General features: G+C 51.5%; 1 protein-coding gene across 8 annotated transcripts in view; it reads right to left on the bottom strand.

Moving 5' to 3' along the window:
• The window catches only part of dst (dystonin), a 779292-nt gene that overhangs the window by 518547 nt on the left and 248545 nt on the right, over positions 1-12200 (bottom strand). For all 8 annotated transcript variants that reach the window (XM_072498412.1, XM_072498427.1, XM_072498428.1 and 5 more), the window contains 2 exons: positions 11739-11816; positions 9738-9830 (listed from right to left, as the gene is read on the bottom strand). In XM_072498412.1, the coding sequence (XP_072354513.1) occupies positions 9738-9830; positions 11739-11816 (171 nt within the window). The remainder of the gene's footprint in view (positions 1-9737; positions 9831-11738; positions 11817-12200) is intronic.

Genomic DNA, 12200 nt, shown 5'->3' with positions numbered 1-12200 from the left:
AGGATATGGGGGAAAGTGGGATTAGGCTATAGAGTTGGATGATCAGCTATGATCATAATGAATGGCGGAGTGGGCTTGAAGGGCCGAATGTCCTCCTCCCACTCCTATTTTCTCCAGGTTCTTTTCTATATGACTCACTTCTACTTCTATGTTTCAATCCTGTGTGTGTGAATACTCCAATGACCAAATCATGCTCGATTGTGATGGTCCTTAATGTCGAACTGCCCACCATAATTACTGCCCTGGGCAACAATGTCAAAAACACGGTCACCTGGACTGATCCTGAACCTCAGAAAGACACGCTTTTATATAGCAAGTTTCTTAACCTCGGGAGATCACTTTGCAGTACTTTGTGTGGCAGCCAACTTGAACCCAGTAAGATGCCAAACACTGGAATGTGATAAAAGATTGAATAAGCTATTTTAGTGATACTGAGGGTTTAAAATAAGTATGATCTCGGTACAGCTTCTCCATTTTCTACAGTGGTGTGGGCTCCGAGAGGTCAGGTGGCACCTCTGACAATGCAGCATTTCTTCAGTCCCGCAGTTGGAGTTGCTGCCCCTCTACTGTGCACTCAACTCCCTGGAACAGGTGTTGAACCCATGACCATCTGCCACAGAGGTATTGCCAACAGAGTGCGATCTGATTTTAAAAAGAATTGTAATAATTCAGGATATATGGCGCGTTGCTGGTTAGGGCAGCATTTGTTGCCCATCCCTAACTGTGCTCGAGAAGGTGGTGGTGAGTCGCCTTCTTGAGCCACTGCAGTTCATGTAGTGTAGGTACACCCACTGCACTGTTAGGGAGGGAGCTCCAGGACTTTAACCGAAACGCTGCTGAAGGAAAGACGATACATTTCCAAGTCAGGATGGTGAGTGGCTTGGAGCTGAACCTGCAGGTGGTGGGTGTTGCCACGCATTTGCTGCCTTTCCCCTCCTCGGTGGTGCAGGTCGTGGATTTGAAGGTGTTGTCGAAGAAGGTGTGATGAGTTGCTACAGCGCACCTTATAGATGTTACAGACTGCGACCACTGTGCAAAAGTGGTGGAGAGAATCAATGTTTACTGTGGTGTGTAGGGTGCCAATGATGCAGACTGCTTTTTCCTGGATGGTGTTGAGCTTCTCGTGTGTCATTCTCGTGTGACATTCTCGTGTGACATAACAAAAAAATTAGGGGCCGATCTTTTTGTAGTAAAGTAAGGAAGCGATTTCTTACAAACTAGTAAGCCTGACGTCAGTCAGGAGAAATGGCAATTGCTGGTGATGGTCAATTTTAGAACTGAGATCTATTGATTTTTGTTGTCAAGGGATACAGAGCAAGTATGTTTGTGCACATCAGTCATCGTCTCATTGACTGGCAGAACAGACAGAAGGGGCTAAATGGCTTCCAGCAGTTTCTACGTTTCTGCACATGGAAACAAGCAAAAGCCGACACTCTCGGAATCATTAGAACCCCAGACTTCTCATTCCCACTTAGGCCAGTTAGACGACTCAACTCGTGCTCACATGGACTTCCGGTTGCGGCTATGCGGAGCTAAGCCGCACGATTCGGCAGCTCCCGTGAACACGGACTTTCGGGCTCGATAGAAGAGCCCCAACGGAACTTTTTTCACAGCCAACCCGTGGGGAAGAGAGGAGAGAGGTCCCCCACTAACCTGTATGGACCGGACCCGCAGCGAAACGGCCAAAAAAGTGGCATTGGAGCAGCGGGAGAAGAGAGGGAAAACAAGCAAAATGGTGGCGCCGGGGACAAAGAGGAGATGCAGGAATTCATCAAGCGCTGCTTCGAGGAGCTGCGCAAGGAGATGGTGGCGCCTATGTTGGAAATAATTGAAGGACTGGGGGCAACCCAGAAAGCCCACGAGGTGAAGATCCAGGAGATCCAGGACAAAGTGAGTGAGAATGAGGACGAGCTCTTGGGCCTGGCGATGAGAGTGGAGCAGCACGAGGCGCTACACAAGACGTGGGCGGGAAGACTAGAAGACCTGGAGAACAGGTCGAGGAGGAATAATCTGAGGATCCTGGGTCTCCCAGAAGGAGTGGAGGGGGCTGACGCCGCGGCATATGCGGGCACAATGATCGGGGCGCTGATGGGTGCGGAGCCCCCCCCCCCCCCCCCCCCCCGAGATTGCTGATGCTGGAAGGGGCGCACCGAGTGCTGGTGAGGAAGCCCAAGGCAAATGAGCCGCCAAGGGCGATGGTGGTGAGATTTCACCGGTTTACGGACAGAGAGAGGGTCCTGAAATGGGCAAAGAAGGATCGGAGCAACAAGTGGGACAATGCAGAGATCTGAATATACCCGGACTGGAGCACGGTGGTCGCTAAGCGGAGAGCGGGTTTCAACCAGGCCAAAGCGGTGCTGCATCGGAAAGGAGTGAAATTTGGAATGTTGCAGCCAGCGCAACTGTGGGTTACACATAATGGCCAACACCACTACTTCGAAACGCCCAAAGAGGCGTGGACCTTTATACTAACTGAAAAGTTGGACTCTAATTCAGGGTTTGTGAGGGTGGGGGGTGTTTGAGGGTTAAAGTACGATGGTTGTTGTATACAGGGGGTCAATCACGCGCAGGGAATGTTACATGGGCTGGGGGAGAGAGACAAGGCCGCGACAGGAGCTGCTCCAGAGGGGACGGGGCAGGCTTTGGAAAGTGCGGGGTTCTTTTCCCGCGCACGGGAAGAAAGGTGGGAAGGGGAACGAAGAAACGTATATTGATGGGGAGACTCCCACACGGGGGGGTCAAAGGGATGACGGGGGAAGCCGGGGTCAGCAGGTGTCAGCTGACTTACGGGAGTGATATGGGGGGAGCAAAAAAGCTAGACAGGGGTCTAGCGGGGAGGGGGTGGGGGGGGGGGAGGGGCGGGAAAAAGGGTTGCTGCTGCACTGGTCGAAAGGGAATGGGACACAGAAGAGGTGGTCGGGACGGAGGTCCCCCGGCTGGGGGACTGGAGGGTGAGGGAGACGCGGACATGGGACTGGCCCAGAAAAGGAGATGGCTAGTTGGCGGGGGGTGAGAGCCCCTCCAATCCGGCTGATAATGTGGAATGTGAGGGGCCTGAATGGGCCGGTGAAGAGGGCTTGAGTGTTCGCGCACTTGAAGGGACTGAAGGCGGACGTGGCCATGCTCCAAGAGACACACCGGAAGGTGGTGGACCAGGTTAGGTTAAGAAGGGGATGGGTAGGACAGGTATTTAACTCGGGACTGGACGCGAAAAATAGAGGGGTGGCAATTCTGGTGGGAAAGCATGTGTCATTTGAGGCCAAGACTATCGTAGTGGATAATGGAGGGAGATATGTGATGGTGAGTAGTAGGTTGCAAGGGACGTGGGTGGTGTTGGTAAATGTATACGCCCTGAACTGGGATGATGCTGGATTCATGAAGCGCATGTTGGGGCGCATTCCGAACCTGGAGGTAGGAGGACTGATAATGGGAGGGGACTTCAATAGAGTGTTGGATCCAGCACTGGACCGCTCCAGATCAAGGACGGGAAAGAGGCCGGCGGCGGCCAAGGTGCTCAGGGGGTTTATGGATCAGATGGGGGGAGTGGACCCATGGAGGTTTGTAAGACCGCAGGCCAGGGAATTTTCTTTCTTTTCCCACGTGCACAAGGTCTACTCCCGGATAGATTTCTTTGTTCTGGGCAGGGCGCTCATCCCGAGGGTGGAGGGGACGGAGTATTCGGCCATAGCCGTTTCAGACCATGCCCCGCATTGGGTGGAAATGGGGCTGGGAGAGGAGAGGGACCAACGCCCACTGTGGCGGCTGGACGTGGGACTGCTGGCAGATGAGGTGGTGTGTGGGAAGGTGAGGGGGTGTATCGAAAGGTACTTGGAGGCCAACGACAACGGGGAGGTGCGAGTGGGGGTGGGATGGGAGGCGTTGAAGGCGGTGATCAGGGGAGAGCTAATCTCCATCAGGGCTCATAGGGAGAAGTCAGAGGGCATGGAAAGGGAGAGGTTAGTAGGGGAGATTTTGCGAGTGGACAGGAGATACGCAGAGGCCCCGGAGGAGAGATTACTTGGGGAAAGGCGACGGCTCCAGACGGAGCAGGCTTTGGAAAGTGCGGGGTTCTTTTCCCGCGCGCGGGAAGAAAGGCGTGAAGGGGAACGAAGGAACGTATATGGATGGGGAGACTCCCAAACGGGTGGGTCAAAGGGATGGCGAGGGAAGCCGGGGTCAGCAGGTGTCAGCTGACTTACGGGAGTGATATGGGGGGAGCAAAAAAGCTAGACAGCGGTCTAGCGGGGAGGGGGGGGGGGGGGGCGGGGGGAGGTGGGGGGAAGGGGCGGGAAAAAGGGTTGCTGCTGCACTGGTCGAAAGGGAATGGGACACAGAAGAGGTGGTCGGGACGGAGGTCCCCCGGCTGGGGGACTGGAGGGTGAGGGAGACGCGGACACGGGACTGGCCCAGAAAAGGAGATGGCTAGCCGGCGGGGGTTTGACCTGTTGACCACGGGGAAGGGGGAGGCACAGTGGAGGAAGGCGCAGGGGGCGACCTACGAGTACGGGGAAAAGGCCAGTCGGATGCTGGCAAACCAGCTCCGTAAGAGGATGGCAGCAGGGAAATAGGGGGCATCAAAGATGGAGGGGGAGCCACGGTTCGGAGTGCAACGAAAATAAACAAGGTATTCAAGGCCTTCTATGAAGAGCTGTACAGATCCCAGCCCCCAGGGGGGGAAGAGGGGATGAGACGATTCCTAGGCCAACTGCGGTTCCCGAGGGTGGAGGAGCAAGAGGCGGCTGGTTTGGGGGCACCAATCGGGTTGGAGGAGCTGAGTAAGGGTCTGGGGAGTATGCAGGCGGGGAAGGCCCCAGGGCCGGACGGGTTCCTGGTGGAGTTCTATAGAAAGTATGTGAACCTATTGGCCCCGCTACTAGTGAGGACCTTTAACGAGGCAAGAGAGGAGGGGACCCTGCCCCCGACAATGTCAGAGGCGACAATTTCCTTGATTCTGAAGCGAGACAAGGACCCACTGCAATGTGGATCGTACAGGCCGATTTCGCTCCTCAATCTGGACGCTAAGTTATTGGCAAAAGTGCTGGCCACGAGGATTGAGGACTGTGTACCGGGGGTGATACACGAGGACCAGACGGGATTCATAAAGGGCAGGCAATTGAATACTAATGTGCGGCGGCTCTTAAACGTGATAATGATGCCATCGGAGGAGGGAGAGGCGGAGATAGTGGCAGCTATGGACGCGGAAAAGGCTTTTGACCGAGTAGAGTGGGAGTACCTCTGGGAGGTGTTGCGTAGGTTTGGGTTCGGGGGAGGGTTTATTAGCTGGGTTAAGCTCCTTTACAGTGCCCCGGTGGCGAGTGTGGTGACGAACCGGCGGAGGTCGGAGTACTTTCGGCTGTACCGAGGAACGAGGCAGGGGTACCCCCTGTCCCCCCTGTTTTTTGCATTGGCGATCGAACCCTTGGCCATAGCACTGAGGGAGTCTAATAAATGGAGCGGGGTGGTCCACGGGGGAGAAGAGCATCGGGTGTCGCTATACGCGGATGATCTGCTGCTGTACGTGGGGGACCCAATGGAGGGGATGGTGGAGGTCATGCAGACTCTGAGGGAGTTTGGGGAGTTCTCGGGCTATAAGCTCAATGTAGGGAAGAGTGAGCTTTTTGTATTACAGGCAGGGGACCAAGAAAGAGGGATAGGGGACCTTCCGCTGAGGAGGGCGACGGGGAGTTTTTAGTATCTGGGGATACAGATAGCTAGGAGTTGGGGGCCCTATACAAATTGAATCTGACGAGGTTGGTGGACCAAATGGAGGTGGACTTCAAAAGATGGGACATGTTGCCGCTTTCGTTGGCGGGTAGAGTGCAGTCGGTCAAAATGGTGGTCCTTCCGAGGTTTTTGTTTGTGTTTCAGTGCCTTCCCATCGTGATCACCAAGGGCTTTTTTTAAGAGAGTAAGTAGGAGTATTATGGGGTTTGTGTGGGCGAATAAGACCCCAAGGGTAAGGAGAGGGTTCCTGGAATGCAGTAGGGACCGAGGAGGGTTGGCGCTGCCAAACCTAGGGAGCTACTACTGGGCAGCAAATGTGGCGATGATCCGCAAGTGGGTTATGGAGGGAGAGGGGGCGGCATGGAAGAGGATGGGGATGGCGTCCTGTAAAGGAACAAGCTTGGGGGCGTTGGTGACGGCACCGCTGCCGTTCTCGCCATCAAAGTATACCACGAGCCCGGTGGTGGCGGCAACGTTAGGATCTGGGGCCAGTGGAGACGGCACAGGGGTGCAGTGGGAGCCTCGGTGTGGTCCCCGATCAGGGGTAACCACCGGTTTGTCCCGGGGAAGATGGACGAGGGGGTTCCAGGGCTGGCATCGGGCGGGGATTAGAAGAATGGGGGACCTGTTCATTGACGGGACATTTGCGAGCCTAGGGGCACTGGAGGAGAGGTTTGAGTTACCCCCGGGAAATGCATTTAGATATATGCAGGTGAGGGCTTTTGTGAGGCGACAGGTGAGGGAATTGTGCCTGTTGCTCCCGGCACAAGAAATTCAAGACAGGGTGATCTCGGGTGTATGGGTCGGGGAGGGCAAGGTTTCAGCAATACACCAAGAGATGAAAGAGGGGGAAGCCCTAGCAGAAGAGTTGAAGGTAAATGGGAGGAGGAGCTGGGGGAGGAGATCGAGGAAGGTTTGTGGGCTGATGCCCTGGGTAGGGTTAATTCCTCCTCCTCGTGTGCCAGGCTCAGCCTGATACAATTTAAGGTGGTTCACAGGGCGCACTTGACGGGTGCGAGGTTGAGTAGGTTCTTTGGGGTAGAGGACAGATGTGGAAGGTGTTCAGGGAGACCGGCGAACCATGTCCATATGTTTTCATAGGAGGAGACGAGAGATTGTTTGAGGGGATGGATGAGCGGGAGATAACATGGAGGGTGGGGGAAACTGGCAGTGTACAGGAACTTGGCCATGATTAAATAGTTCAAAGATGATATTTCTAAAAATAGCTTGATGTCCCACAAGCTGACATTGGACTGCACATTGTATGTGAGCGCACATGCACAGTGATCTGCTTTGCCCAGTGAGAGAACAGCACGCAGGGTTAATTCAGATCAGCAGTCTCAAAACAATTTTACTGCGTCATTTTAATTACCGCACCTGTTGTCTTTGCTCTCTCTCTCTGAAGTAAGGCCTAACCAAAGGCAATGGGTGGGTTTCTCCATTCGGGAGTCTAATTTTCTCCAGCCGGAGGAGAATTGCTCCAGATTTACATTGGGAACTCAATTCACTACTCTTCTACATGCAAATTTATGCATGGTGAGGATTAGGTCCCCCTATGGGGCCGCCATTTTTAGCTTCCCCCCACCCCATCGCAAAGCAGCCTCTCAACCCCGGATTATTTGGGTATCCCCAGAAATAAAACCCCTGTCTGGAAGCTAGCAAGCAGTCCAGTCAAGGGCAGTGAAAACAATTACAGTTGGATCACTTACCTGGAAGAACCACGGGCGGGATTCTCCCGAATCCCCCGTTGGCCCGACGCCGGCGTAAAAAAATGTCACGAACCACTCCTGCGTCGGGCCAACCGGAAGTTGCGGAATTCTCCGCACTTCTGGGGCTAGGCCGGCGCTGGAGGGGTTGGCGCCGTGCCAACAGGCTGGCGCGAGTTAGCGCATTCACAGAACCACCGGAGTGGTTCCGCGCTTACGCAGAACCGCTGTTGCATTCTTGCGCATGCGCAGGGGAGTGTCCTCTCCGCGACGGCCATGGCGAAAGCCTACAGAGGCCAGCGCAGAAGGAAGGAGTGCCCCCTCGGCACAGGCACGCCTGCAGATCGGTGGACCCCGATCGCGGGCTAGGCCACCGTGGGGGGCCCCCCCTGGGGCCGGATCCCCCCCCACCCGAGGACCGCACCAGCTGGCCTACCAGCCAGGTCCCGCCGTGTGGGACCATGTCCATTTCACGCCGGTGGGACTGGCCAGAAACCATCCTCCGCTCGGCCCATCGGGGCCCGGAGAATTGCCGTGGGGGCCGCTGGCAACGGCCCCCGACCGGCATGGCGTGGACCCCGCCCCCACCTGAAAACCGGCGCCGGAGAATACGGCGGCCGGTGTCTGGGCAGGATTCATGCCCCCCCCCCCCCGGGGATTCTCAGACCGAATCCCGTCCCATGTGTCCATTCCTGGAAGGAGAACAGCTGTGACCTGTGTTTAAATCCCTCAAATTCTGTAGCTGCAACCATTCATTTGTTTCTTTTTTGAAATAAATTTAGAGTACCCAATTAATTATTTCCAATTAAGGGGCAATTTAGCATGGCCAATCCACCTGCCCTGCACAGCTTTGGGTTGTGGGGGCGAAACCCACGCAAACACGGGGAGAATGTGCCAACTCCACACGGACTGTGACCCAGAGCTGGGATCGAACCTGTGACCTCGGCGCTGTGAGGCAGCAGAGCTAACCACTGCTCCACCGTGCTGCCCCATTCATTCATTTCTAGTAGTGGGCTGTGATTGACAACTTCCACAAAACAGTTGCAGCCTTGATTCATTCATATCCCTTTATGGGTGAATGCCTCTAAAGTGCGGAAACCTCAATATTTACAAACAGCAACCACATCAAAGAGAGGCAAGGGCATTCCAATCACTCAAGCATGTTACAAATGTCATGTTTTTCACTGCCTATGTCTGGACTGCACCCGAGCTTCCAGACAGGGGACTTTTTCCTGGGGTCTGTGGAGGGGTCCCTCTCTTTAGGGGCCCCTGTGGGGCGATTCCTCTATTTAGGGAGTCTCTGTGGGGGTCCCTCTATTTATTCATTAAGACCTGCCTTCTCAACCTTGCCCCTCGCCTGACGTTTGATGATCCTCAGATTAAATCACTACAGTTAAGTTTCCCCCTCACTCTTCCAACTTCTTCCATCAGGCAGGAGATACAGAAATCTGAGAACACGCACGAACAGACTCAAAAACAGCTTCTTCCCCACTGTCACCAGACTCCTAAATGACCCTCTTATGGACTGACCTCATTAACACGACACCCTGTATGCTTCACCCAATGCCAATGTTTATGTAGTTACATTGTATACCTTGTGTTGCCCTATTATGTATTTTCTTTTATTCCCTTTCCTTCCCATGTACTTAATGATCTGTTGAGCCGCTCGCAGAAAAATACTTTTCACTGTACCTCGGTACACGTGACAACAAACAAATCCAATCCAATCCATGGGCTTTGCTACCCAATCATCTCCTGTCAGACCATTTCTCAATTCCCAAGACATCTCACAAACTTTCACTATTCATCCTCAATGGTCAACCTTCTTTACCAGAACATATCAATAGCCCAGCAACTGCACAGTACCGTGCATATTCATACAAAAAACAATCAACATTTTCATCACTGCATTAATCCTTGTTTTGAACCTGATGTTTATGACACACCAACTGAAATCCTTTTTGTCTCATGTTGCTCGAGGTGTGTCGATACTACCCTCTCGCTCCGTATGTTTTGTCTCTATCTTGTTCCAGTCCAAATCTGGGTCACGTCCATTTAATAAAATCAACATCCGGCAAATATGAATCATGAACATGCAACTCGATCACCATGCTGATACTGTTCATAAACCTCGACTAGGAAACCCAACACAACACGCACAAAACGATAACTAAAAACTGCATTGGCTTTTCATCAACAGTTCCATAAGACAGACACTGGACTGGACTGATCAAATCAGAACTGTCAATACTGGAAGCCCAAATTGAGCCAGCACAAAGATACTGAAGAGAAAAATAGGAAGCGTACCTGAAAGTGCAAAATAATGGTCCAGATCAACCCCAAAGTTAGCTTAGGATTCCCATCGGTTATGTCATCATTTCTTATATTCACCAGTTTGACCTGTTAGCCCAGAAGAACAAGGTGAAGAAGATTAATTCAACAGCTCGTCAAAATGTAGCATTAAAAATGAGTAGGAAGAGTATCTTTATTCTCACAGAGTTCTAAAAGTAAGTTCACCAAGTCCAAAGGATGCGTTGGGGGTTGTGGTTTTACAGAGGGCGGGAGGTTAACTGTCCCATGTATAGACCCAACCCAGTGGACGAACAGCCGAACGGAGGGAATTTCAAACCCGTGCACTTGACTGTGATTGGGAGGCAGAGAAGGGCAGAATTGTTACGGTGCAGGAGGCATCCCTTTGACCAATCGTGTCTGTACCGAGCCAGGTCAGAGTGATATTATAACTTGCATATTGAGAAAAGAAATGGCAGTGTTAATTGCAAACTGAGAGACACACAGAAGCAGCAAATTCCAAAGAAAGTTTTGCAAGTTTCATGTCACTAAACGCCTCTGCTCCTGCAATTCTCTCAGCCCCTCCCCCCAAAATAACATTTTTTAGCCGGGGTCAAGTTGGCAAATGTTCTGAAACAAGTGACCATTTCACCCGCACCAGCCTGGACAGTGCCACAGGTTGTCTGACCCATGCTGAGCGGGAGGAAGTGCTGATACCAGGAATTGCAATTCACAGCCGGTTCTCAACAGATGCCCAAATACATGCACTTGGACCAGAGGTTGCTGAGTGTCAATTAGAAGTGGCAGATACCTTTCTCATCCAGAGCTAGGGACACACTTCCTGAAGTCATAGAATGAGATGGCACGGCAGAAGGCCATTCAGCCCAACATGCCAGCACAGGCCCCAGGAAACAGCTTTCCAATTAGTCCCACTCACTTATAGCTCTGCAGTGTTTTCTATTTCATGTATTTATCCAGTTCCCTTTTGAAAGGTATTACTGAATCAACTTCCAATATTCTTTCAGGCTGTGCGTTCCAGAGCATAGCCTCCCCATTAGAAGAAATTCTCACCTTTCCCTCATTCTTCAGTCATTTATCTGCAATCTGTGTCCGCTGCTTACCGATCTACCTGCCACTGGAAACAGTTCCTCCCTAATGACTCAAATAAAGCCCTTTTGACGCACGTTTGAATCTCCCTCTACTCCTCTGCTCCCAGGAGAATTCCAGCTTCTTCAGTCTGTCCACGAAACTGGTCTCACATAGCATTGAGTAAATCTGAGTAAATCCCCTCTATAATTCCTTCCTAGGCTTTGACACAGCCTTCCTTCCTTTGTGTCCAGAATCGATACAATATTCCAGTGGAGACCTAACCAATGATTTATGACGATTAGCATAATTTCCTCACTTCTGTACTTTTACTCATCAAGTCAAGGATTCTATATGCTTTGAGCAGCCTTGTCAACTTGTTGTGCCATCTTCAAAGATTTGGGAAATCAGAGCAATTTAATATGACAGGCTGAACATCTTCAGAATAACATGCGAATAATTCTACGTGGTTTGTATTTAAGAGTCAGTCTTAGATGGTAGAGCTCAGAAACCGGTCATTTGACCCTGAAGGTCCCTGCTGATATCAATGCTCCATTTCTCCCCACCCTCTTCGTCCAACCTTATCTCAGCATAATTTTCTAAACCTTTTTCCCTCATGTGTTTGTCTAGCTTCATCTTAAATGTGTCTAAGCCATTTGCCACAACTATTATTTCTGGTAGCCAATCCCACATTCTAACCACTTTCTGGGTAAAGCAGCTTCACTTGAATTCCCCCTTAGCTTTATTCGGGACCATCTTGTACTTATAATCCCTAGTTTTGGACTCGCCAACAACCAGAAATATTTTCTCAACTTCCACATTTTCAAACTCTTTCATAATTTTTTCAAAACCTCTGTTGCACACTTCTCTTGTTTTGAGAAAATAGCCACAGTCCATTCAATAATTCTTCAGACAAATAAACACACAGCTTACCTGCCGCCGTTTTAGGTAGTCCAATGCAATCTGTACATTCTGTAATCTGTGAAAGCGCATACGCCCTTTTTCACGGGGCTGCGTTTAGGGAAGAAACAAAATAAGGACACTTTGTTAACAATTGTCCTCAAAAGAGGCAGTAGAACATTCACCAATCAAATCATAAGTCTGCATTTGAAAGAGTTAACGGGTGTTCTGTGAGACTTTGCATGCACTGTTGCGACTGCACAACATGCGCATACTGCTGGAAAAACGTGATTGGGGAAAGCGTGGTAGGTTGATGCATTCAACAACAATCTCGAGAATAGATCCTGGTCAGATTAAATTTCTCATTGTAAAATGTTACGTCAAGCCTCCTCCCCGCTCTGTTAAAGACCCTGAATAACAAGGAGAACACTCAGACTATCCCAGCCCAATTTCGGAGGCATCTTCTCAGATTGGGAGCGGAATGTGGATAAAATG

This window comes from Scyliorhinus torazame, chromosome 4 (genome assembly GCF_047496885.1).
Source record: "Scyliorhinus torazame isolate Kashiwa2021f chromosome 4, sScyTor2.1, whole genome shotgun sequence".
Classification (NCBI taxonomy): domain Eukaryota; kingdom Metazoa; phylum Chordata; class Chondrichthyes; order Carcharhiniformes; family Scyliorhinidae; genus Scyliorhinus; species Scyliorhinus torazame.
This window is presented reverse-complemented; position numbering and strand designations above follow the sequence as displayed.